This window comes from Hydractinia symbiolongicarpus, chromosome 4, assembly GCF_029227915.1.
Source record: "Hydractinia symbiolongicarpus strain clone_291-10 chromosome 4, HSymV2.1, whole genome shotgun sequence".
NCBI lineage: Eukaryota > Metazoa > Cnidaria > Hydrozoa > Anthoathecata > Hydractiniidae > Hydractinia > Hydractinia symbiolongicarpus.
Genome location: NC_079878.1, coordinates 12,629,785 through 12,657,697, shown reverse-complemented (window position 1 = coordinate 12,657,697; position 27,913 = coordinate 12,629,785). Strand labels below are relative to the sequence as shown.

The 27,913-nt window shown below is 32.8% G+C and overlaps 3 protein-coding genes and 1 long non-coding RNA gene across 5 annotated transcripts in view; 2 read left to right on the top strand and 2 right to left on the bottom strand.

The window, feature by feature from the left end:
* Positions 1-5: 5 nt before the first annotated feature.
* On the bottom strand, positions 6-10,102 carry LOC130641345 (progestin and adipoQ receptor family member 3-like). Its single transcript, XM_057448113.1, has 3 exons — positions 9,835-10,102; positions 4,818-4,945; positions 6-1,554 (listed from the first exon to the last, which is right to left on the bottom strand). Exons 1-3 carry the CDS (start codon positions 9,835-9,837, stop codon positions 666-668), a joined length of 1,020 nt encoding a protein of 339 aa, XP_057304096.1. The 5' UTR covers positions 9,838-10,102; the 3' UTR covers positions 6-665.
* A 1,709-nt stretch (positions 10,103-11,811) lies between these two features.
* LOC130641341 (uncharacterized) lies at positions 11,812-18,348 on the top strand. 2 transcript variants are annotated; one of them, XM_057448111.1, is made up of 5 exons: positions 11,812-11,921; positions 13,610-13,759; positions 16,284-16,351; positions 16,714-16,915; positions 17,902-18,348. In XM_057448111.1, the coding sequence occupies exons 1-5, from the start codon at positions 11,913-11,915 to the stop codon at positions 17,986-17,988; spliced, it is 516 nt and encodes a 171-aa protein (XP_057304094.1). In that variant the 5' UTR covers positions 11,812-11,912; the 3' UTR covers positions 17,989-18,348. The 2 variants fall into 2 exon arrangements, with proteins under 2 accessions (XP_057304094.1, XP_057304093.1); XM_057448110.1 differs by lacking the exon at positions 11,812-11,921 and adding an exon at positions 12,576-12,605.
* The window catches only part of LOC130641343 (uncharacterized), a 75,803-nt gene continuing 65,172 nt past the window's right edge, over positions 17,283-27,913 (bottom strand). Inside the window, exon 2 of the long non-coding RNA XR_008982451.1 lies at positions 17,283-17,624. This is a non-coding gene — a long non-coding RNA (uncharacterized LOC130641343). The remainder of the gene's footprint in view (positions 17,625-27,913) is intronic.
* Positions 18,735-26,140, top strand: LOC130641340 (ADP-ribosyl-[dinitrogen reductase] glycohydrolase-like). Its single transcript, XM_057448109.1, has 9 exons — positions 18,735-18,865; positions 20,699-20,827; positions 21,320-21,460; positions 22,289-22,432; positions 22,516-22,670; positions 23,017-23,161; positions 23,894-24,052; positions 24,770-24,900; positions 25,819-26,140. Exons 1-9 carry the CDS (start codon positions 18,860-18,862, stop codon positions 25,934-25,936), a joined length of 1,128 nt encoding a protein of 375 aa, XP_057304092.1. The 5' UTR covers positions 18,735-18,859; the 3' UTR covers positions 25,937-26,140.

Here is a 27,913-nt window from a genome sequence, read left to right as displayed (position 1 = left end):
AAAGATGATTATTTAGCAATGTTTTTCGTAAATATTAACATTATACAATTTTTACTTTGGGCTAGTGTCAAATAAATGAAATATTCCTATACTATCTAAAATATATATGCCTAAACTATATGCTTAATAACTTCCTGTGGTATATAAATAAAAATTTTAGTAAAAAATTGAACCTACACATTGTGAATATATATACAATATTATATTAAAAATGTTTCTATTAAATGGATTCCATGTGTACTTATACACAAACTGGTAATAAAAACTCAAAGTATTGTTCATTTTACAGCTCTTGCTTGTTGCAATATTGAAAAGTGCTCTGTTTTTTCACATACAAAAGAAATATACACAAATGATATAACATAACAAAAGATATATGCTATATATATAGTATGAAAAAATTCCTGCAAAGGCAGGATGTTTTGGGACGCACTGTGGTTTTTTGACAAGTGAGGTAAAGATGACAGAGCGCAAGCACTTGTCCCACTGTTACATAAAAAGAAAACTTGTGGGAACAACAAATTTTATCTGCCATGTTCCTGGGATGCTTCAGTCAAAGTAATGCACTCCAAAACAGCCTGGCTGCAATGTGCGAAAACAACCAATTTATATATTAAAAATTATATATGCTATTTATAAAATGAGAGTATTATACTAGCATGAATTTATACAATATCTAATGCACAGGAATGTTTACTGTGCAAACGAAGCTCTATAAATTCCAATGCAGTAAAGTACCACCAAATCATTGCAGCTAACACAGCAATATGCCAAAGCTGATGACTTGATCCAATATAGTCAAACCAACCCGGTTTTAACTTTTCTGGGATCTTTGTTATATAAAATATGAAGGCAATTAATCCAAACACATACATCATTACAACCTTGGGGATAAAGGTTAGTACTAATGCATTTGACAGTCCAAGTATATATACCCAATGAATCGCTGGAAACACACCAAAAAGGCACATTAACACAAAAAATATCACTCTTCGGTAATCTGTTTTTTGAGTGTAGACGCGTTTCGGGCAAATTTGGAAAGCCATGTTTAGCAGCATCATCATCACAACTGCTGCCGTGTAAAACGTTCTCCATATTTTAAAACAGTAGAAGCCATAATAAATAGACGGAATGTAACAACCCCACAAACTTAGTGAAATTCCCATCAAGTCAAATCTTAAACAGCATTCATAATACTCCTTTGAATGGCATGAGAATATATGATAAAATGTAGATAGTAATAAACATGTCATAAAACACAGACAAAATAAACTCATTACTATGTGATCAGCTGGCGTGCTTAATTCATAACAAACCAAAACTTTAAAATTCACCCTAATGAGGGCATACAGAAAGAAGATTACTCCAAGTAAATGTGACCATACATTTATAGTTTCATTTGTCAACATAAAAATACTTTTTATGCACTGCAGTTTTGAAAAATCAACACGGTATCCATGCAAAATGTATTCGTTTGATTGTAGATGCTCCGGACATTCTTTGAAGGCACATAAATTAGGATAACTCATGCTATATATTGACTCTTTTTCTAACCTAAAAAATAATAGTTAGAATAATATAATGGCCATAATGGTATGGGAGATATGTTAAAGGGGATAGTTGGAGATTATTGGAGTAAATAGCATGTGTGAGGGTAAGTTTGAAATAAAGGGAAATCATAAATATACATTGATGAAAGAGAAAATTCCAAAATGTGAAATTAAGGTGAAATTTGAACATTCAAACAAGTGTCAATACCGACCTCTAAAACAATATTTTACACAGTTTTTTTTTATAATTCTAAACAAAACAAAGAGGTCAGCCACCTAATACTGGCTTATGGCTGTTTAGATCATTTATATATGCTCATATGAACTTTGTTTTATTTCAACAATACTCACAGATACTGTATTTCTTAATTTTATTTTATGAATATTTTACATTAATCTTCAAGCATAAAAAAATCAAAATGATCAGAATATGTAGTACACATCTTTTATTAAAACTAAGATTTTGACAAAAAAATAAAACATAATAAGAATGTAACTTTGCCTGTATGTTGCAATTAAGAATGTATCTTTTAATTTTTCAGAAATATATAGGTGACAAGAAAAACATTATGCAACCTTCTGCTATTAATTTTATAAAAACTGGTTTTACGAATAAATTATTAATTTAGATGAGATGACAGTTATACATCGTCGCATAAGGTTTATTTTGTTCTAAAATGACAAAAACATGCCGGCTGCATTAAATTTTGTTTGAAAATGTCGAAAACACAGCTGCACATCAGTGTATTTTGTTCTAAAATGAGGAATACTTTAATGAGATAAATTTTTGCAGGGATTAAATTTAGCGGTAAAGCTCATCCGCAAAATTCTAGCATTTCATGGGGACTTATTTTTGCGGATGAGGTCATATTAGCAATTTTTGAAAAAAGTAAAATAAGTTGTCAAAAGGGTTCTGAGCGGAATAGCACTGTCTTGCTGACCCTTGTTACACCGGTCATTTCTACAACCGAGACAGAGTGTAGTTTTGCATTTTAGTTTAAAGCTGTTTCAACACAACTATAACGTCAGGTGGAATAAGCACATAGATAAAATAAGAAACGAAATTCTAATTGAATTAAAAAAAAGCTGATTCTTAATCCGTTACATCCACTACTATTTCACTTCATCGGGTAAGGAACTTTCAATTGTTCATCCGTAAGGCTGGAAGAGAACTCAAATTCATTTGATGATCTTCATTAAGAAGCTGGGAGCAAAGGTTTAATATCCTTGAAAGGGTCAACTGATTCGAGACCTTTGTCATTTTATCTTCAGTATTGGTTGAAAAATTAGGCCAACAAAAAAGGAACCCTTAGACTGAAAACAAAAAAAAGAAAAATTTTGAATTTTGCGGATCAAGGAATTTTTCAAGATTTTCGTAGATAGTACCCAAATCTGTAAAATTTAATCCCCACGAAAATATATCCCATTAAAGTATGCTATATGAATCATAAATGAAGATTACAGCTGCCAGGCTTCACTGTCTTACATTATAAACTTACAAAAATAAGTCTGTAGAAAACTCGAAATCTCCATATTTTGTTGTAAAATGCAGTAACTGCAGTTAAAAATTACCAAAAAGGGATAAAAATATTACTGCTTGGAATAAAAACATTGTTGTTTGAAATTATTTTTTAGTTGATCCAAAAGAAAACAACATATTTTTTTGAAAAAATTGTGTTAAAATTTTTAAAAAATTCAAACAAATAGTACACTTTTTTTTTAAAAGGCAAATGGTTGCTACAAAACTGAGGCTGGAATATGGTCAAAATTAAGCAACTGCCTAGGCTGAGTTTTGGCAGAGGGCTGAACCCAAAAATGCAGTTGCTTATAAAAAAGCGTGTATATATAGCTATACATTGAAAAGTAATAGAAATTCAAGACTTTCACTTCAAGCCTGATGGATTTGCTATTGTCTATATAACACTTATATTGCAGGGTTCCAGTGTTTATCACTTTTTCCCTGAGTGTCAGATCCAGGCATCAAATCCCACAAACCAAGAGTATTGAGGTATGAAAAGAAAAACAATATTATGAATAAAAGCAGCTATAGTTATAGGCAGTTGTGACAAATGCAGTGGTGTTAGAGTCAGTGGGTTGGTGAAAAAAATTTCAGAAAATTGTGTCCAACTATATCCAGCCATTAAAATGAACACTCATACTTAATAACTTGCGCACCTTGTTTAAAATGAGTTTCTGTGCACCATTAAAACAAGTTATCAGGACCAGATATAGAGAGTGAGATAGAATACAATGTTTGTTTCACTTAAAACTTTGTTACGGATATAATTTTTATGAAATTTTTGCAGCATATATATATGTACACAGAAGTTCGATCCTCCTTCAAGGACCCAAGTGCTTTCAGGATATCAATAAATGAATATAAATTATTGAAAAAAAATTATTCAATTTTTCTTTCATTTTTTCCCTTGCATTTTTTTATACTCGTTTATAAGCGCACCTTTGGATAACGCACCCTCAGATAAGCACACTCACAGATAAGTGCATCAAAATCTTGTTATACTGGTAAGCACTATGCTTAATTTGGGCATTTTACGGCATATCCTGAGATGGGAGTCCTAGAGTATTTAAAGCTCATTTTGAGTACACAGACCTAATTATGATCTGCACTCAACCAGACAACTCCCTGCAGCATCCAACTGCACACAAAGTGGGCCATCTCCCCAATTTCCCTCACATGGCTTGGGTTAACCTGCCGCTGGTCTCACAAAGTGCAAAAGTTAGAACCACTAAGCTACAGCGTCACACAACCCTGAGCAAGACACATGGAACCTCTTAGGCAACGTTTATTTGATAAATTCTGCTTCGTTATTTAAAAAATTATGGTGAAGTGTGTCCAAGTTTAGTTTAGAGGAAATTCAGAATCAGAAAAACATTGTGGCGTGGTTGTGTGAGATGAGTCAAAGAAAAGATAAAAGCTTTGTATGTTTTTCTTTGCTTTTCACATCATTTTTGATGAAAAATTCGGACACTATCAAAATATAGTGAATTTTTTTCCAATGGACATTCTATGTCAGATCAGAGGAAACTAACCAGACTTATTATTGTGTCACGCTTTAAAAGCGAAGCACAATAAAAATGGAGTGGGTTGGATGACGCTTAGCTAGCCAACACCAAATATTTTTCATGTCCAATCTTTTATGGTCAGGGTTTATCTACATAAGATACAGAATTAAAAAAATGTAATGCAGCTGAAGCAAAGCAAAGCTAAGCACGCTAACAATTGTTGTCAAATCAAAAGCAGCTTACCAATGAAATGAAAGCATTTGGTTCGCTCGTGGTTTATTTTCCCATATATCCGATTTAGCGTCACACGGGCGACCTTCTGTTGTCGATGTTGAGGGGCGCTCATCAAAGCCTGATTCACACTTTATATGCTTAAAATAGATAGATAGATATTTTATTTATCAATAGCAGTTATATATATACAATTAAAATTAAAAGAAAATAAATATAAAGAAAAAGAAAATAAATATCATAATTAGTCAGGGTAACAAAATTAAAATATATAATGCTATTGAAGGGAGACCATACCTAATAGCATAAAGCTAAGGCAAAGGGTATGGCCACCCTTGGACAATTACAGTAAACGATACGAGACGCACAAAACAACACACACATAAAAGTGGGTCAAATGATAAACAACCATGCGGGAAACAAATGGCCAAGTCTGACAATTCAGGAAGGATTAGTAAGAGGAAACAAAGTACTTTTTCAGATCACTTCTAAGATTAAAATAATCAAGGGAAACAAATTTTCTAGTCATTAAAGACTGCAATTTATTCCAGGAATTAATGGCATTAAATCTAATTGAGTTTTTACCAAAAGAAATAGTATTAAAGGTAGGGAGATTGATCAAACCAATTTTCTCTGCCCGAGTGCCTTGAGCATGGGTGAAGTCAACCGCAAATGTATTAAGGATAGAAGCAGGCAATTTTTCATGAAATAGTTTATGTAAAAATAGAATATTGTGACATTTGACAATATCAGAGAATTTGAGGAGCTCAAGATTACCATACAGGTGACTGGATGATGCTCTTCGAGATTCAAAAGACATGAGTCTAATAGCAAAATTTTGCAAAACAGTAATACGATTAACATCAAGACTGTTTGGCTGACCCCAAATTTGATTACAATATTGCAAGTGTGAATGAAAAATGGCATAGTAAACTAGAATAAGAACATTTAAAGGCACAAAGTGACGAAGTTTAGCTAAAGCTCCATTGGCCCTCTTGAGCTTGGCAACAGTATCATTGATCTGAGACTTCCAGCTTAAATCAGAATCTAATAGAACACCAAGATATTTAATACAATTACTAGGTATAAGCCTTTTACCATTGATAAAAAGCCTAAAATCGTAATTAAGAGGTTTCCGTGTATGTTTAAAAACAATGTACTCAGTCTTACTAGCATTAAGAGAAATTTTATTGGCATTGAGCCAATGGCAAAGAAGCTTGAGGTCAAAATTCATTTGTTTGGCCAGTTGTTTCAAAGATTTACTGAAGTTTAAGAGATTGGTGTCATCAGCAAAGTGATGCACCAAAGAAAAATTAATTGAACAATGCAGGTCGTTAATATAAATTAAAAATAAAAGAGGTCCTAAAACAGAGCCCTGAGGGACACCATGCCTGATAAGATTACTAGTTGATATATTTCCATTGATGGATACAAACTGTTGACGTCCTGTTAAGTAAGACTTAAATAGTGAGAGTGGGGTACCACGAATTCCATAGTGAAAAAGCTTTTTAAGCAAAATTTCATGATCAACCGTATCAAAAGCCTTTTGAAGATCAATGAACACTCCACATGCATAATTTCCTTTATCAAGAGCATCCATAATTTTTTGAGAGATGTTCAGAAGTGTTTGAGAAGTCGAGTAATTTTTCCTAAAGCCAAATTGATGCTTGTAGAGGGCGTTGTTTGCTTCGAGAAAACCATACACTCGTTTGTATATGATTTTTTCATATATTTTATCAATATTTGAGAGTAAGGATATAGGTCGGTAATTTGTTAATTCTAATTTGGACCCTTTTTTATAAATAGGGATGGTCTTGGCAGTTTTTAGGTTTGTAGGAAAAATACCAGTTGTGAAAGACAAATTAATAAGTTTTGAAAGTGGTATAGATAATTCAGATTTAACAAGAGTTAAAATATGGGCAGGAATACTGAATGGCCCAGAAGATTTACCAGGGTCAAGGGAAGAAATGCAATGCAGAACTTCTAAATCATCAGTTGGTGAAAGAAACATCGAATTAGAAGTAGAATTTTTTAGAAAAGAGGAGAAATGTTTTCGAGTGAACGGGATATTCATTCTGATGTTATCTGCAATTGAAGCAAAGTAATCATTAAAAGAATTAGCAATTGTCACTGGATCAGTTACAACAGAGTTATTAATGTTCATACAGGTGGGAGAAGCAGAAACAGAAGAACGAACAGAAATAATATTTTTAACCCCTTTCCAAATATTGCCAATATTTTTTTGGTTATTGCTAAAATATTTATTGAGGAAATTACTCTTACTCATTCTACATAGAGATACAATTTTGTTGCGGTACTTTTTAAAACTCTCTAGCAAGGAAGACTTTAAAAGTGGATCTTTCTCTCTTAAAAAGCATTTATGGAGATGGTCTCTTTTGATTATTGAGGTAAGGATACCATTAGTAATCCAAGGATTGGATTTTTTTTTTCTTTTTTTGTTGCATGTTTTTTTTAGAGGAGCATGATTGACCAATAGACTGTTGATACAATTGTAAAAATTGTTAAACGATAAGTTGGGATCATCTACATTCAATTGTAGGATATCATCCCAATTTTTATTGTGAAGTTCGGTGAGAAAGTCATTGTGATGAAATTTCTTCCAATCATGAACAAATATATCATCAGAGGTGTGCAAAGGATTGATTGCAGACAAGTTTTTTAAGACTAAGAACTGAGGGAAATGGTCAGATATTGAACTTATAATATTACCAGACACAGTGTCCCACTTGGCTGAACTAAAATAAATATTATCAATAATCGTGCTAGAAACTTCAGTAACTCTTGTGGGAAGAATTATATGCGGGAGTAAGTTAAATTGCGAAGTAATATCGATGTAATCGGACACTTCTTTGACTGTTTCAGACTTTAGAAGGTCAATATTAAAGTCTCCAAGGAGGAAGATAGACTTGTTATCTGAAGACGCTTTCTCAAGAAGAGGCAATAAAAAATGATTGTTGAACTCATCAACAGACATCGAGGGATGTCTGTAGATGCATCCAACAATCATGTTTCTATCTTTGGCCCGTATAATTTCAATGAATTTAGATTCAAGCTCCTTGCTTTTATATGCAAGAGTATCCAGGTCGGGACGTTCAATAAATTGCAAGTGATTAGGGATGTACAAAAGAGCACCACCCTTTTCACCTTCAGTAGGTGTGTGCGTGAAGGAATAACCCGATAGATCGCAGTTAATAGGTGGGATTTTAGTCTGGAATTTGGTCTCAGTGATACCAATAACACTGAAGTCATGCCCAAGTTGACCTAACAGAATCTTTAGTTCATCAATATGTTTAGACAGAGAGGCGATATTCATATGAAAAAGGGAGAATTTATCAGAATTAACTTGAAGGGCAGAGAATTCAATTGGATCGTAATATTTGCAGTTGACACCACCCATGGTTTCAGGATGGGGGACCTCGTTGATTTCAATAGAGTTGAGCTGGGAGAGAAACCTTTTCATTTCCATAGAGGAAAGACTCTTGTCATAAACTAAGGGGGGAGTTGTTGAGCCAAAGGGGAGAATTTTGTTGATACATTTACAACAGAACCAAAGTTCATCAGAGTTTTGGAGAGATATATAATCATCAGCATTGAGACCATTGCATTTAATATGAATCCAGAATTTACAAATATCACACTGAATAGCCTTATGATTTGAATTAACAGACTTTCCACAGACACCACACGGAAAATTTATCATTTTTAAGTGAACACACAGAACATAAAAATATCACACAAAATTTATCAACAAGCCTATAGAAACAAGATAATCACGTATGAGAGCAAACGAAAACAAGCAGGAAATGACACAACACACAAAATGACAATGGGATGTGTCAAAAGATGTGTTTAGCGTTTCAAAAGCTAGACAAGATGATAAACTACAGGGGAGTGAAAATTGATTATTATGACCGATTCAGCAAGCAAGCGCGCAAAAATAAATAAATAAATAGATTATTAAATCGAGTGAACGAAAAAAAAAAAAAAAAAAAAAAAAAAAAAAAAAAAAAAACGCCTTTTTTTGGCGCGAAAAAGACACGTTTAAAAATTTACCTTATTCCAAGGAAACATCGTCATAATAATAATCTAAGTCGCTTACGTGAAAAATTTTAAAAGGTTCATCTGTTATATTTGGTTTAATAAAAACATTACCCTTCCAAGACCAAGATGATGCAATTCTACCTTCGTGATATAATTGACTGCTCATTCCCAACAGGGCTTTATAAGCTGGGCAAAGATTATCTGAAATAACAACTTTACGATGATTTACACTGTCTTTCAACTTTTTACGGTTTTCGAGCGCTTTTTCAGCCTTTTTCCTGTTGACGAACCTAACTATAGTGCGCTTTGGAAATTTCGAGTCTCTTTCCCTCTTTGACTTTGGTAGGCGATGACAAGCCTCAATTTCGTTACAATCACAGGTAACACCGATTTCCTGAAGAATGCTTATTACCTTTGCTTCGAGATTTCGATCAGCGATATCATCTGATATGCCAATGATTTCCAGATTATTTCTTCTGGAGTATTGGTCCTGGGCGTTAATCTTCATTTCAAGGTTAATTTGAGATTCGTAAATTTCGTCGTTTTCCTTTTCAAGTAATCTAATTCTTTTTTTCATATTTTTGTTGTCGTCGAGAATTCGTTTAAGAACATTATTTTTGATTTCATCTACGCTGTCTTTTATTTCTTTCAGCCCAACCTTTTCTTTCACTTCATCCTGAACTTTTATCAAAAATTGAACCAAATCTGGCTTTGTGAATTTATCAATTTGTGATTTAGATTTTCCCACAATGTCACTTAAGTTGGCAAGTGTAAAAGACGAAGCCATTATATCTTTATTTGAAATTAACTATTTATTTATTTAAGTTTATTATTCTAATCACTCCCCGTTGTAGATAGAGAAGTTTTACATCCGCTTATAGCTTATGAACACGTCCGTTCGCTACGATGTCTTGCTTGAACTATGAAATGAACGAATAAAGTAATTTTAAAAAAATTGTTTACGTACCATCTAACAAGTTTGCTTCTTCGGCTACATCCTTCCAAGAAAGTTTTTTCTTGTTTTTATCCTTAAAACTTTTGTCTTGTTTATGATTTAACACACGGGATATTTTCTAACTGCTTTACTCAGTTTTTGCTCTTTTTTTCAGTTGCGATAATTTTGACTTTATTCACTTCTCTCAGTGAAATGATTTTTTTTTTCAATTTTTTTCTCGAAAAATTTCTTTGCGTTTCTTGCACACATTGCGTTTTTGTGTTCACATTATAAAAATACGCCGCAAAAGTAAGCAAAAGCAACGCAACGACGCAAGATATCAAAAAAATTTGATATTCTTGCGTCGTTGCGTCGCTCTTGCGTCACTTACTTTATTTATGCTCACACAGTGCGCAAGATTGACGCAGACGCAGCGCAGACGCAAGTAAGTGTGAACCAAGGGACGACCCCCACGGTAAAGCGGACAATCCAAAATGTGTCTTTTTCTTATATTTTTGTCACAATTAGATCAACACCACACAATTCCGATTCAGAAGTCGTTGAATTGAATTAGAAGTTTTGTCGTACTATATCACACAGCCGTTAAAAGTACAAGTGGTATTTCGATTCGTCATGAATGATTTAAGTTTATTTTACACGGGTACGTCGTCTGTGTTTGTTTTGATTCAGAATTTAAGGGCGTTGTGATTGAAATGAAAATATTAATCACTAACCATAAATATTCATTCTTGGACTCTAATTGTAACGTGTTTTTTTGTTTTGTTGTGGTTTTCATTCCGCTTTGGCATGAATTAGCGAACGTCCTTTTTTTGAATTTCGAGCAAAATAAGTTCGAAACACACGTTGTTCCAGGACCTGTTGTCTCCTTTTGCATATCGGACGACAGTAAGCGCAACGCTGATGAGAGACACAAAATTCCTGGGAACCAGGTTGGTAGTTTCCCTAAATATTTTAAGGAAACAAAGAAGAGCGTGGTAGGTGAAAAACCAATCTGGTTTGGTGAGGGATGTAGATGTTTTCATGTAGCCAGCCTTGAATCGAATAATTTCGTGTAAACAGCCCACTGAACCACTATCTTCTGTGCTACTTCCAGATTTCACGACTCGACAAAACGTTCAACGCCCCCCCCCCCCCCCTAAGTTGTAGCGAATCGACGAACCCAATAGCCGTTCGACGACTTTGTGAAATCGTACGACAAAACTTCTACGTCGATTTGACGTCTACTGATTTAAAAAATTGGTGTCGATCTAATACATGTAATACGCTTTGGGATGTTTAAAAAATGTTTTTAGCGAAAAAGTCAGGCAAAAGGTAGTAGCGTAAAAACTAATCGAAAAAACCCTTCTCTTGCTATGCTTCCGTGAAATGGAAAGGAACATAGCAAGAGGTGGGTATTCCTGGTTAGTGTGAAGTGTATTTCACCCCCACAATTAAAGATTGAAACAGGGATTTATGTTAATAACATCTTGGGTAGGCTGGTAGTTAAGAAAAAAATGGTATAGAGAGTTGGTGAAAAGGTCAAAGAAGTACGGGATAAAATTAGAGGGATGGAAACATATAAGAAGTCAAAAGAAAAAAACAAAGATGACAATGAGTAAAATGGAGTAGGTAGGGGTGGGGGGACGAAAATAAAAACGTGGAGGGGGGGGGTTGAAAAAGGCTTGGAGTAGATTTAAAAAAATAATAATGCGGCTTTTGAGAGAAAAGGAAATACATAAAATAGAGAAAAGATGTGAAAAAAGATGGGAGTGGACAATTGAAAGATGTTGTGATAAAGCGTTGCTTGCTGTAAAGTCGAAAAACGCGGGGGCGAAAAAATAAAACGGTTTAGCAATAACCGCCCTGCGCTTTTCGAGGGGGGAGAGTACGGACAGTCGGTTGCCAGATTGCTACAGGGCTTCGCCTTTTAATTTCGCCGTAAAAAAGTGTACTTTGGTTAAAGCTTTATAAGAAACTTTTTGATTAAAGGTAGAAATAAACTTTATATAATGTTGTTATTGTTTAAAGACTTTTAGGGATAAAAAAGCAAGAAGTATAGGACTGAAAACACACAAGAAAACACGCCAGAAAAAATCTACTCGTACACCAAAATGAGACCGGTATGATTAGCAACTTTATTTATTTTTCAGCAGTTAAATTCTGTCTTCTACAATCTTTGATTTTAAAAAATCTTAAAATTTTTGCTACTAAAAAATCTGCCCCCCTGGGTGGGGTGGGTACAGGCTTAATGCGGGCGTTGTAAGATATAACTTCCATTAAAGGGCGTTTTATATAAATACGCTACATAAATGGGCCGCCGAATTTTGAAGCTGTAGAATTTAATCTTAAAAAAACAAAAACGATAATTAATTACCGAATGAATGAGTGAAAATGCTTTCAATTTTTAATTTAAGATTGAAATAGTTTTTAATAATTGTAAATCCCTAATAAATGTCTTTTAAAGAGCATGTAAAAAATGATTGTTTTTTTTTCAGTTTTAGAGAAATTTCTTTAGTAACAACATTTTTCTGCTATGTCTAATTTGTTAATTAAACGCTAAGCTTATGCTAAAACGAATGTAAACATACAAAGTGGGTCGGCGAAAAATGTTGATTAAGCAAGCATAAATGACAGTGATTTCCTAAGCAATATATTTAGGTTCAATCTTTGTAATAAATAAGTCGGTAACCTGTGCTATATGCTAGCCAGCTATATATGTTTTGGTAAGGCTGAGATTCCGTATCAGCGTCAATATCTTCACAGATTATTTAACGTAAAATAACAAAAAAATGCAACATATGCAAGTATAATTTTACAATTTTAGCTAACATTATCCGTTTTTTCAATCATAAAAATACTATTTTAGACTAATTCTAGCTATTCAGCTATGACCCTGGCTCTGCTTTAGCTGTAATTAGCGTAGCTGTACATCATAAATGCTCACTCCTCAAGCACCTACTCTCAAAAATGCCTCTCATGAATAAGCACCCATAACTTTTTGTAGTAATTTTTATAAATGCCCCTCTCGAATAATTAGCCGGAGTGGCCATTATTCAAATATATTACTCGCTAACGTAAAGGGAGTGCCTATTCAAATATTTCAGAAATAAGAAAAACAACTTTTGCTTAAAAACAGCTTAGTTCTTAATCTTACAGCATGAAATTTCACATCAAAATTTTTTTATCTATCTTTTCTTTAAACAGTTTGCTTTTAAGAAACTTAATTTTTTATGCAAATTTATAACTGTTACATATATATGTATATATCTTTTGTTTTTATATTTACGTCCACAGGTGAATTGGACAGCCCAATGCATGCGCACTTTTGTCTGTTTTGAATTAGCTTTGAAAAATTTGCTATGACTTAATGTATAAATACTTTCTACTTTTTAGGACAAAAATATTTCGCTGTATATAACTTTTAACCAACCAGAACGTAATTTTTAGTGTTTATTTTTAGAAAAACTCATTACTAGAAAGAATTTAAAATAACTGCCTTTTTTTAATACCAAAAGGAGTGCTTACACTAAATTTGCCACATGTTTTCTGTTTCTCAAAGGAATTAAAATGATTATTTGCGGCTAATTCGCTTCTAAATTTGCAATTCACAAGTCGCTTGAGATTTTTTAATATGCGTCCTGGATTTACGGCTCTTTTCAAGTAAACGCACACCTGAAAAGTCAAAATTTGTAAGTGCCTGAAACCCAATCAAGTATGAACAGTATTTACATATCATTTTTCAACCATGGTTCATTTGGGTACCCTAGTTTTTTTGGCTATTACTTATTGATTTCGCTTTTATTTTAAGATGAGTACATCAAAAAGTGCTAAGAAAAATGCGAGAAAAAGAGAAAAGAAAAGATTGGAAACCATGTTAAAGGGAAAAGAAGAAACTATTCCTCTAAAAGATCCCATGACCTTATTGAAGGAACAACTTGCTGATGCCAAGGCCAATGGGGTTAGTTTTTTTAGAACTATTTACATCTAAGGTATGACACAAAAAATGTTTTTTACTGTCTCTTTGAAAGTCCAGAAATAAGGGTGCCGATTTGGTGAAAACACCCATACAGGGCAAGCTCTGGTGACTTTTTGAATAAAATTCATGTTTTTGTTCCTAAATTCCAAACTCGTACAGTCTACAGTCTCTGGAACTTGCCCGAATTATTCCTGAATGCAAAACAGCGCTTTCAACTCCAATGATTTTGCTACAAATAAGGCAACCTTCAAAGTATTACAGAATTGTGTGAATTTATTAACTGCATATTTATTGATCAAATTGTATTGACAAAGTACTGCCATTATTTTTTCCATCAAAGTTATGTACAGGAATTTTGAGATACAAGATTTTGTGTCCTGCTGTTAATAAACCGTTGATGAACACTCCTGTCTTTATGAAAGGCCCACACAATTCTTATTTAATTAGACAAAGTAATGTTGACATAAACTCTGTCCTTTTTTGACATATAGTACGTTCTCATAGGCTTCTAAGATAAAGCATTAATGCACTACAACCAAATAGTAATTTTTTTTTTAATTTTGTTAAATGGGTGCAGGCTATTTTAAGGGAGAACACCCTGAACTTTTTTTACTGTTTTATGGTGAGTCAGCAGCTCCTCGATCAGACTGCCTTGAAATTTAAAAAAGGTTATATGAACTATTTTTGGAAAAAGCATCTCTCATAGTCAAAGTCGGCTCTGCCTTCTTCGGCCATCCACTACTTATATTAGCGTGCAAATTAAACATTTCTTTTTCTATAATAATAATAGCCCCTGTGCTGATAAGAGGGTAAAGTAAGTTTTTTCTTACTTTCACTTCTCAAAAATTCAATTTTTTAAGATCGCACGCGCACCACTATTATTGATTATTACCTAAAATCTTACGAAATGGCCTTCATATATTTACGATAGGCAATCAAAGGATTCTATAAATTTCAAAAAACAATGTCATATATGCGAAGAGAAAATTTTGCTAACGTGAACTTGTTTTTTAAATCATCTCACCATTTACATCAGCATTTCGTGATAGCATAAATTAAAAACACTGTCTTGGTATTCCATTGCAGTGTCAGTATAATATTTGTCTTTGAAAGCATGTTTACATTCTCATAGTGATGTGCAAACACACCGTATTTTCCGGTATATAACCCGCACATCCTATAACCCGCAGCTCGGCTTTTTTAGGGAGTTATAAACTAGATGCTATCAGATAGCCTGCACCTTCCTATAACCCGCATAAAATTTCAATCAGTGTGTTTTACTTACCCGCACCTTTGCATAACCCGCATCGTGTTAAGCAAAAAATTCAGCATAGTTTTACTTACCCTAATCATTTTATAAACATGTGTGTGTGTGTGTTCTGTTTTTTTCATGATGGAGACAAGTGGGGACGTTTAAACTCACCCCAAACAAGAGAAACGAGTGTTTGAACTAGCAACTCTCTCAGTCTTAACTTCCTTGTCTCCGATTGCCGAAATAATAATGAATTAAAATTAATTTGACAATGCTGTTTTCCTTTTATTTGTAAACATTAGTTTCAACCAATAATATTTCTTGCTTCCTGCTATTAAACAAACAAACAAATAATAAAACCCATGCTATCAGGTGATAAATCTAAAGTAAAATCTCTGTTTTTTATGTATATTTAAGTTTTTTTGGCATAAAAATAAACAACATAAAAATTATGACGGATTGTCTGTAACATCGACGGAACGTTCTTTTCTAATGTTTATAGAATTGTGTTATCTATTTATATCTCAGCAATCACAGTGTGCATGATAAAATGAATGGTGGCAATGAGGGGGAGATAGTTGCGTGTGTCTTATCAATTGTATTTTATATTTATTTTTGATATTTTCAGTACCCACCTGTTGCTTGATGGTAACGAAGATAAAAAAAGAAAATTATTATCTATACTTTAACTTTAACATTTTTCAACATTTTTAACAGGAATTGATAATTAAGTCCTGGGCACTAGGTTGTGAAATACGTGTCAATTAAACCTAAGAATGATACCTGCTATATTGCTCTATTACCAGAAGCAAATCATTTTAATGTGCCCAATGTGATTGCAAAGATATAAATAGATTACAATTACATTCAACACAAAAGAAAAATGATCTCCAGAATTGTGTTTCAGGGAGAGCTCGTAATTAAATCACCAAGTTGAAGTAAAATTACGTAGATGTAAGATCGCGTAGTTGTGTTGTAAGGTGGAGGATAACTTCCTATTTAGTGGACTTATGAAACTTGCTTTCTTGAAGAAGAAGGGAGGGAGGTCAGCAATTTATCCATGGACTCTATGTTGGATAAACATTGATTGTTGATGGCCTGTATTTTTAGGCTGTTTCATTTATGTAAATATTTCCTTCATACCTTTTTTTATACTTATAATACAATATGGTATTTTTTTAACTTTTCTTAAAATACATATAATTCTAGTTTATAGGAACAATAAGCATATATATTAAAAACTTTATTTTTTAGGATCATAAGTTAGCTGCTAAATTGAGGCAAGACCTTTGGGTGTTGCAAGATGTCAATTCAGGCCTTAAGTATGTTTATAGTTTTAATTTTTGATCAGCCGAGACTTTGTACAAGCCCTGCCTACCTGTGTTTTTTATGATAAAAACACATATCAGCATTAAAATTGAAGGAGGGAATGGGGTAAAATATTGTTAATTTACACTTGCTGCAAGTTGTAAAGCTACTTGTCATTTTTGCATCTAAAGACAATTTGAATTTAAGTGTATGTGTCAGTGTTTACTTGGTAATTTATTTAACCAATGGCTCTTAGATATATTTTGTATATACAAATGTTGGTTGCTTTTTTTTTCTTCATATTTTCAAATAGTAATCAACTTGGTCTCATCTTATACTTTAAACTTATTCATTCAGTGGCTCTAATGTTTTATAGTCCAAGTCTCGATGATGAGGAAGTTACAGAATCTCTTCAGCGTGTTACAATTAAAGCAACAGAGACATGTAACAAATCAACTGAAGTTGAGAGCAGTGGTTCTTCTTTTGACAAAGATCTTCGAAAATTAAAAAAGAAACTAGATCAAATAGAAAATTTAAAGAAAAAACAGAAAAGTGGAGAAAAGCTTGAAGAATCTCAGGTTTGCTTGTACATTTTCTTGTCTGTCTTTATGTCTGTCTTTTTGTCTGCCTACCTGGTTTCGGAAGAAATTTTTGCTTAAATATTGTAGGATTGTATATATGCATCATCATCATCATCATCATCATCATTCTTGGCTTAACGTCCGTTTTTCCATGCTAGCATGGGTTGGACGGGGTATATTAATGACCCTCTTCCAATCTGATCTAGACTGTGTTAGATCTAAACTCAACTTCCTCTGTGTCAAGTCTGTCCTTATAACCTCTTGCCAAGTTTTTCTCGGTCTGCCTCTGGGCTTTGCCCCAGGAACTATCAAGTCTCTACACTTTCTTACCCAATTATCCTCCTCCATTCTTTCCAAGTGCCCCAGCCAATTCAATCTTCTTATCTGGATAACATCTTTAATTCTACAGAGACTTAGCCTGCTTCTTAGCTCATCTGAACTCTTTCTGTCTCTCAGACTGGCGTTACACATCCACCTAACCATTCTCATATTCCTTTCTAAACGGTCAAGATCTTCCTGCTTGACTGCCCATGTCTCACTAACGTACAACATAACACTTCTTACACAGGCCTCATTCTACCTTTTACCTCAATTGACAGGACTCTGCTAGTCAATAAAGGAAGTAACTCTCTGAACTTTTTCCAAGCAGAACCTATCCTGCAAGTAACACTTCTTCCAACACCACCTTCACTGCCCAACATATCACCTAAGTAACAGAAGTTCTCAACTATCTCCGAGCCACTGTTGTACATCATTAAAGCTGGAAATACTTCATTCTCTATAATCTCACCTTTGCAACGCTTGCATACAAACTGAATGTCAGCTCTTAACCTTCCACTAATACTACTGCACTTCTTATGTACCCAATGCTTGCAAGTCTGACAAAAAATTGAGTTACTACCAACGCCTTTCCTGCAAACTCCACAAGGCCACTTTCCAACTATGATAGTTGGAATGCATGCGATTCCTTAATATTTTTTTAGATTATCAAAATAAATAGTGAGCAGACCATACTAAAAGAAATCAAAGACATTGAAGAAATTATTCAGTCAGTGAAACTGAAAAGGTGACAAAAGAAGCTGGATTTTGAAATCAAAACAGTTACGCTGCTTATAATTTTTTAAAACTCAATTGTGTAGCTATATATGTGGTTATATAAATGGTTATAAATATATTGTTGCATATTTACTGTGTGAAGAATTTATATTTACCAATAGGAACTTTTAAAGAATAAGTATCGGATTATTAGTATTTTATATTTGTGTAACCTTTGGTAGTAATATTTTATTTACAAAAGTATTTTTTGAATTAACATATTGGGTAATTCGCAGAACTACGTAATGTTTATCTGAACTGTTTTTTATTCTATAGAAGTTACCATTATGTAGTTAACTGGCAGTGTATATACACCTATTATGGTGCGAAACGTATCAACATGTTTTTTTTAATTAGTTGTATAACTTTAAGTTAGTTACAGGTCTGTCAAACTTTAAGTTAGTTACAGGTCTGTCAACAAAATAAAAAAGCATTAAAAGAGAAAAAGGAAAACTGTCTAAAGTTTTCTTTCCTATAGGGGAATTTACCTGGTAAAATAGTTCAAGGATAAGATAAAAGTTGTCCTCAGATATCATACAGATAGCGTTTTTAGCAGATTAAATGATAAAATTTTTTTGTTAACATGTAACACTTTTTAAGCAGTTATTCCTATTGAATAGTGTTAATTTCTGCAGACAATTGCTTATCAATAATAGCATGGTGTGTGATAAACCTTGTTTTAAAGTTTAAAATAAATCTATTTTCTTTCCAAAAAAAGGGATCCAAAATAATACCAAGCCTAAACCTTAACTAAACATATTCCTGTTTAATGTTTATTTGTATTTATTTTTAGGATAAATAATAAAATTTAGGAACTCAATAATATTTCAAGATTAATCTGCTGCTATGGCTGTAAGTGTTATGGTTGTTTGTGCTTTTTTTCTGCAGAGAATAAATGTAGTAACATAGATATCATGTTCATACAGCTATTTTGGTTTTAAATTGCTAAATTAAGTATGCACTATTATCAATATTTTTTTTGCCATTAAATTAAATGCACAGCATATTTAGTTTTTTTCTTTCATTGGTAAATTATATCTAGCCAATTTTAAATCAAAGAATAACTGAATTCTTCTTAAAAAAGTCATTTTTGTCCAATCATTCTGTTAAGCTTCAGTTCTATTTCTCGTTTTTAGGTGAGAATTTTAAAATCTATGTAGAAAAAATCCAAAAAAAATGACTAAATCCACACCGAATTTAAAAAACTTTCAGTTTTTTCTACATCACTGAATTAAATACATACCAAACAATATTTTGCCACTGCACCGAATTTAATTAGCACCAAAATTTGTATGAATAAGGTAATTAATGTTGATACAAACCTTGTTGTTTAGGACTTTCTATTTTTTGCGGTAAAATTGTTGCTGCCAGTTGTTTTCAAATTATTTACATTTGCATTCCAATAGTAAAATGTGTAAGCATTAAGATTCTTAAGATCACATTAAAAAGGGCTTAGGCGTCATAGTTCTGCTTCACTAATTCATGTTTTGTTTCATCTCAGAACAGAAAGTTCAAATGTACTTTTTTTTGACCAGTACTATAACTGGTTAAAAATGTGAATCTTAAAAGTAGGAACAAAAATTCTGCATCTGCGTTTTTTTATGACACAATCACCATACTTTGTATTTCTATGTCGGCAATTAGAATACCAGTGTCAATTGCTGACGTTAACTTCATTGTCTGCTTTTTTAAATACAATACCTAAATACAAAGTACAGTTCAACACTACTTTTATTTACTCTTAGGGGACTGACAAAAAAAAGCACAAAATATAGCTAGACCTTTTGCTTCATCGAAATTACCTTATTCCATGAAATTAAGGATTCAAGAAATTAATGCAAAATTAAATTAATGATCATGAAATTAATGCAGTATAATTAAATTATTTTGAAAAAGGCATTTGATTAACGTGCTTGAGCAAGTACGTTTTCAAAAATGCATTTAATTAATGCAAATTTGAGAATCTGCAATATCACACGAAGCAAAAATTACAGCAACAGATGAATCCACGGTAGTGAAGCAGTCTCCTCTATTATAAGATGGTTTGGAAATCGAATTAAAAGTTTTCGTTCTTTGGAAAGACAATGTTAAAATTTTTTAAATTTATAAAAAATGTTCTTTCAGTTAATTTTCCACTTGGATCAGAGTATGAAGATGATACAAAAGCTATTTTAAAAAGATTACTGAAAAAGAGCTATCGTTCGATGAGGAGGAAATTTGTAAAAAAAATTGTATTTTTATGTTTTTAGGCTTTTTTATATTGTAAAAAAGTTACCAAATTATCATGAAATTAACAGTCTTTAAATTAACACTGCATTTAATTAACGATCATTAAATTAACGCGAATTTTAAAAAAACTGCGTTAATTCCATGACTCGTTAATTTCATGGAATAAGGTAGTTAAAAAAGTATGAAATCAGCTGGTAATTGTATTTTGGTTGTAAAAAATGTAATGTAAAGTTCTTGTAAAAAAAATTGTTGGAAAATTTGCTCTTATTTTTCAATGAAGGTTATTTTTATACAGGAATCTCTTAAACAGTTCGGCAAATTCAAAAATTCGAAAACTGGAATAGAGAATTAGTTTAAAGAATCAAAATCTTAATAATTCAGTGTTTGAAATGACCTTATGTTTCTTTGTAAATAACTTTGTGTGATTGCATGCCATAGCTTTTTTTTTCCTTTAAGACATCTACTACCACACCAACAGACCACTCAGTACTGGAAGATCAAATTAGAGGATTAATATATGGACAAGCCATCGGTGATGCGATTGGTTTGTTGAGTGAATTTATGATCAAGGAAGAAGCGCAAAGGGTAAATAAATAAATAATTTATAAATTGGAGAATGTTGAGATAGTGTGTCCTGATAAACTAGGTATTTTCCCAGCAATGTTAAATTTTGTTTTTTTTCTACAATCGTTATGACCATCCATATGTGCCAGCTATACTGCAATTTTATTGTAAGTCAATGTAGGTAATGTATACTTAAAAGTAAAATATGTTCAGGTTTTGTTAGCGTGTGCTTAGAGTACTTTTTGGTACTATATAGTTAAATCAAAAATTGTTAAATTTAACCCTTGGAAAACATCTGAAAGAAAATTGTCTTGTAAATTAGGTTGACAGGGTGTCCACAGGAATTGTCGGGAATTTTTAAAGTATTAGGAAAAATGTCAGGAGAATAACAAGTTAATATTAGATGGACACCCTGTCTTTGTTTCTTTCAGTTGTCTAGGAACAGACTATATGAAATGTTAACAAAACTTGTGATTTAATAAAAAGTAATTACAAATTTGTATCCTGTTGTAGTATTATGGAGATAAAGGAGAATTAGAATTCCATATAAAAGTTCCAGACATGCACAGATCACGGTGGAAGACTGGTGATTGGACAGATGACACTGATCAAATGATCCTAATAATGTTGTCCATACTTGATCAGGATGGAAAGGTATGCTGATGTTTTTTTTTTGTGGCAAAAACGTTCAATCTGGAAATAATTGATCCCTTTGAGCATTATGTTTACTTTGTATTAACGATACACATATTAAAAAGTTAAGCATTTTCACACAAGATTGATACATTGAAGAAAGAAAAACAAAACTTATACTTATACCACTTATAATAAAGTTTAGCAGATGTATACATATAGAAAGCAACTATAATCGAAACAACTTTGTCTCTATGTGGCAAAAATTGTCTCGCTGACCGGGAAAATGTTCATGATTTTAAGTGGAAATCTTAGCTAGAGGTGTTTGTATAGAAATAAATATTTACCTGTCTATTGGGATCTCTAGTATGGGTAATCAAGATCTTTATTTTCCCATATAACGAAATTTATCTTGGTTCGCCATATAATCAGAAGGTACAAGTTTTTATCATTCTGAAACAATGAAACCTGGAAAACCGAAATTAAGCCTAGAAAACTTTGAGAACCTGGAAAACTCAGCAAATTCGGAAAAGTTTGTAAAAAATTATCCTAATGAAGCTGGAAAATTCACCAAATTTTGTTGAAATCAATTCTGAAAAACTCAAAGAATTTTGTACCTGAAAAACTCAGAGAAATTTGTTGAAATATGCCTGGGTAAGCCGAAAAATTCCGAACATTTGTCGAAATAAGCCTGAAAAACCAGGAAAACTAAGAAGTTTTGTTGAAATTTAGCCTGTAGAAGCCGGAAAACTTACAAATTGAACGGATACCCTAATTATTATTTTTTGTTTGTTTTAGTTAGGGCTTTCATTTTTTTAACCACTTTTATTTTATCTTTTTTTATTTTAGGTTTCTCCTACTGACTTTGGTGCAAATTTAAAAAAATGGTCAAAAGAAGGATTTCCTGAACTTGGTGATTTTGGAGGCATGGGAATAGGTTCGACAACTTTACATGTGTTACGTCACGAAAAGTACGACACAAATCCACACGATGTATGAGATTATCGTTCATTCCCTTTTTATTTAAACTATTATTTTATTTATCACCGATTACCTTTACAATGATGTTCGTTTAGGCTGCGTTTGATATATGGGAAAGTTCAGGTCGGTTCGTCGCACCTAACGGTGCCATTATGAGAACTTCCATATTAGGAGCTTATCAATACCAATCCCTAGACAGAGTCCAACAACATGCTTTGGATATATGTAAAGTTACTCATGCCGACCCAAGGTATATTTTGCTTTTGCACATTTACATAATTTAAGGAAAAGTTGATCGATTCTTTGGTGCTTGGACTTCTTCAGAAAATGTTTTTAGGTCAAGATATGCAGAAACTAGAGTAAACTTTTTCTATCTCAAACTCCTATGGAACGGGAAAATTTGTTTAACTTATAAATAATGATCTATACAATTTATTAAATAACTAAAAATTCTAATCTCTTGTTTTTATTATTTATTTCCATAGTATATTTTAGTCCCAAAAATAAAAATCATATGCTTAAAATTACACTTATACACCAAAAAGCTTTTCACTTCGTAAGGTGATACCTTCACTAATAAATCAATTTACGTATAGATGTCAAGCATCAGTGGTTGCTATGACAACGGCAATTTCCCTAATGTTAAACGGTTCATATTCTAAAAATGACGGCCAAGATGTTGCGATGATAACAAAAGAAGCGTATAAAACTGCGAAAGAAATCTTACCTAAAAAGTCGTCGGTGTGTAGTATTACAATTTTTGTGAACTTTACAATTTTCTTATTATATACTTAGTTGGTAAATAGTTAATAATGACAGTTGATAAATGTATATAGCCGTATGTAGATGGACCCACCATGTTTGGTTTCAAAACGCCAGGATTTTCCACCTTCTATTTTTAGAGTTTGTGTTACTTTAAAAATAAAACCTAAAAGTATAGTAAAAAAAGTTTTCATTTTTGTCAGTTTGCGTAACAATATTGGTTGCAATGTTGATACACATGGACTATAGACCATTTTTATAACATTATGAATTATTCATTTTAGCCCCATTCAAACAAATAAACAGTTCTACCTGACATTAAAAAAAACATTGCTAAAAAAGTATGGGGGGCGGGGGTAGGATAGCCCCCCTCCGACCATTGTCTAGGCCCCCTCCGACCATTGTCAAGGCCCCCTCCGACCATTGTCTAGGCCCCCTCCGACCATTGTCAAGGGCCTTGTCCTGAAAGTTATTTTCTTTTTGTTACAATTGAATAGTGATTAAATCACATCCAAAAGGTTGGTATCTTTCTAAAAAAGAAAATTAACACACCCCGTTTTTTAAACATTTGCCAGGACCCTATCTTTTTCGTATATTTTTTACACAGATAACCTGTTCAAATGTTGTGAGTTAAAGTATAGGTAACTTTGTAAACAAAAATCCTTATTTTTACGATTCACCATATCAAGTAGATGTTTTTTCTATATTTAGCACAAAGAGCTGAAAAAACACATGTTCCCTTCAAAGTTATCCGCGCTCAAGCTTGGTGAGCATAAGAAAATTGGATACACATATAAATGTCTTGGCTCCGGTTTTTGGGCCCTACAGCAAAGTGATTTCCGAACTGCTCTTGAGAAAATAGTCATGGAGGTATTCTCAACTTTGCATTTTTTTATTGTTTTTTTTTTAATTCTTAAAAAATCTTTGTACTGGTAGTGGTTTGGAAACACGAACTGTCGCTTGCACAAATTTACGATCTTTTCGCGAAAGTTTGTACTCTTGGAAATTCTAAAAAGCCTTACATTAAATTTCTGATTGGTGAGAGTGCAAGAAGAAAATAATTGTAAAGTATAAAAAGAGACAAAGTCGTTATGAAATTTTGTATGAATATTAATTAAAAACTGTCGTTAAACCTGTGGAAAAATCCACTTTAGCAGAAAAAAAATGGTGTTTTCCCACTCTTGAAAGTTTGTGCTGGCTGTTCTGCTTTCAAAGTAAGATTGATGCTCATGTAATCAGAATAAAAATGTTTTAACAGAGACAGTTTGTCTTTGGAGGTGCAGGGAGTTGGAAATTCCTGGAAAGTTCTGAAAAATTTTTTGGAATTGACCTGACATGTTTAATTTAATTTTTTCAAATCAATCTGTCAGAAAGAATTTGCCTAAAAAAAAACCCCATTTTTTTTTAAAGTTTTGAAATTCCTGTTCTGATATTTTAAATAATTTTGTTCTCGAAAGATGAGACTTGAAAAGTCTTAACTTAGTGTGGCCACCATGATTATACGTGTATACAAACACCAAATTATCTGTAGTTAGCGTCCTCGAAATTATTTGATACTTCACTTTTGTTATGTCATGTCAATTTAAGGCTGGAGACGCAGACACAAATGGTGCAGTTGCTGGTGCTTTGTTAGGATGCAAGCTCGGTGCAAAGAAGCTACCTTCTTCGTGGGTGGATGGACTACTACATAAAGAATGGTTGGATAAAATTATTGACAGGTCTGTAAATTCTGATACTTGGTTCTATCAAGTCTAAATAAGTAACGGGAAATTTTAACGTCTTTGGGGATTCCATCCTAACGGCTGCTTCTTGCTCCATTCCGAATGTAACTATTTTACATTACCGCGTTAATACGTTGCTTTCCACGCAAGCCCGTTTAGTAGATCGCACCAAATGGGCTGACAACACTACATTTAGAGTGCACCGGGTGAGCACTCAAACCTGAAATCTTTGTGTATTCTGGAAGCTTTGTTGTTGTTAAGATTCTCGAGAGCTCTCTGACGGTTTAACATTTGAGCATTTTCAGTAAATTAGCTACTTGCCACTTTGACCCAAACATTGTTTAGCTACTTAGGGAAAAACGCCCCACAAATGTTGTTTAGTCATTGTTTACCTAAGATTATACAGGGTGAATTATTTATTTTATTTTTTATTTTTCATAGCTTTGAATTTATGTATATATCTGTTTCGTTTGAAGTTTCAAAAAAAACATTCGGCCTTTTTCATCGATTGACTCTGTCGTATCGAATTATTAAAGGAGTGGCATTGCAAGTTAAAGTTGCAAGAATTTATATCTCCGACAAACTATACTTTGGAGTTAAATTCGCACCAGGATTTTTTTGGTATATAACTAATTATTTGCTAAACAAACTGTTTAATTTTCGACCATTTCTTGGTCCATGCTAATTTTTTAGCAATGGTCAAAAATTTTTGTAGGGCGATTATTTAAAATTTGGCATTGCTTATAAAAAAGTGTAACCAGTGAAGAAAGTGCGAAACTTTTTTCTTTGCCTGCTAAAGTAAATTCACTGCTATCATTTATACCTATCATTTATATTTGGTGCTGAACAATTTAATTGATAAAATTTTCTTTAGTATTATATTTACTGTAAACCCGGGGTGAAATTTCAATTTAGGTTTCTTCCTCTTATTATTCCGAGCTATACACGTCAATTTCCGGACGAGGCGACAACTAATGACGACGTCGAAGTCCTGATTGACGGCAAAGTGGAAGAAGCAGATGCTATAAGTTAACCAGAATCAGTTGTTTGTTTTCTTTCAGAATTTTTATGTAAAAATGTACTATTGCCGCTTCGTAAGTGACAAAAGAGGAAATGCACATTGTATTTGTATAGAATTATTTAATATATATATATTTTTATTCAGAATACGCAGCCAGCTTTGCACGCTGCTGGTGATAGACAAAGTAACTCTATTTCTATATATAAAATCTTCCTCCCGAACAAAAATTCTTGTGGACACGCTTTTTTTTTATAACCAGCACGAAATTTTACCTGAGAATTAATGTTGCTTAAGGTTTTGTATTTTACAGGCTCGACTGTTGCTTAATTTTTGCTCGGGAAGGCTAAATTTACGTATTTGCTATCTCCGTTAGGCTGTGCGCCATCGTAATTAAATGTTTAATCTATCACACATTTTCGTTCGCATGAAACTCGCCCTGTTTTATACTTCTATTACTCAATTTTTTACTAGAATTATCGAATTACTAGATTATATATTACTGTCAATAATTGTAATTATTTAAATCAATTTTCACACGACACATAAAAAGCGTTTTTTTATTGTTAAGTAGCTATCTACTTTTCCTAATTAAACTTATTTTAGGGGGGGTGGGGGTGGCAAAAGCTTTGTGTGTCAAAGTACTGGCTACCTAAAACATTTTTCGCGAGTTTGTTTATTTATAAAAATTCTTGGTAATGTTTTGTTTAATATGGACGTCAAAAAACACTTAAGTCTAAATTATATTTATTTTACTGGAAAAATTTCCGTCGCCTTCTAAAAATTTCGTTACTTCTGTCCGACATTTGATACCTTAAATCTTTTAAATAACCTAAAACTGGGAATCTTTCTAAAATCTACTAATTAACCCAACTTTTTAACCCAAAATAATAATTCCTAAAACCCCCTAAATTTTGACTATAAAACCTCCTAGCTTCTCCTAAGATGTTCTAAAATTATCAAAAATTTTACCATGTGGCAGCTCTGGCATACTTTGTCTAATAGTAAAAACTATTTACTGAATTTTTCCATCTTTAGCAAATACTTTGAATTCCTTTTCAGAGCCAAATTTTTGTCAACATGGGTTAATGTCACACTTTAACTGCTCCACTAAGTTTTTCTGCATTATTTTATTTATTGGATAATGTATCAGTGTCTCGTCAGGGATAAGTACAAGTTTAGTGTAGAATAAAATATTTGTACTTTGTAAACCCAATTTTAGTGAGGGTATGATATAAGCATATTCCCAAGTAAAATTGGAATAAAAAAGATTTTAAGGAGCTTTTGGATAGCAACCCAGACTACTGGCGGCAAGTTGTGAATTAGCCATTAAACCAGTAGATACAAAAAAGACGATTATGCTTCGTGGCCAACCTTGTCACCACAGGCCCCTTTTTTATACATGATGACAATAAGAATGACAAGGAGAAGCACTGGGGACGATGCTGTTTTACTGACGTACATGCTTTTTATAGGCAATTGAAATTCCAAAAATGAGGCTTAAGGGTGCTTATGAAAAGTCCTTTTTTAGGCTCAAAATATGCGGTCTATGTTTAATGGGAAAAAAATTTATCGACTCGACAACACAAAGAAGCTACGAAACCCTGGAGGCGAGGTTGGTAATTTTAAAAGACTGAGATTTTATTTGCGTCAGCTATGGTTTAAATTTTTTTAAGACATCTTCGAATACCAAACTGTGTCGTTCAAATGCTAAACATTTTTAAAAGAGAAAAAAGACGTTCGAAAATCTCAGTCAGAAGTTCAAAAAGGGTCAACTAATAACAGCAACTTTCACGACAACTCATTTCTTACCAGTGCAACTTATTTAGGAAAAACCTAAAAAAGTCTTCCGAGAGTTAATTTTCCTTAATCGTTTTCACTGAGCGCTAATCCCAAACATTACAGTGATGTACAAGAATCGATAACAGTCTTGAAGTTGAAAGAAATCATTATTCCGTATATATGTGAAAAACGGGAGGGAACGTTTGGGAA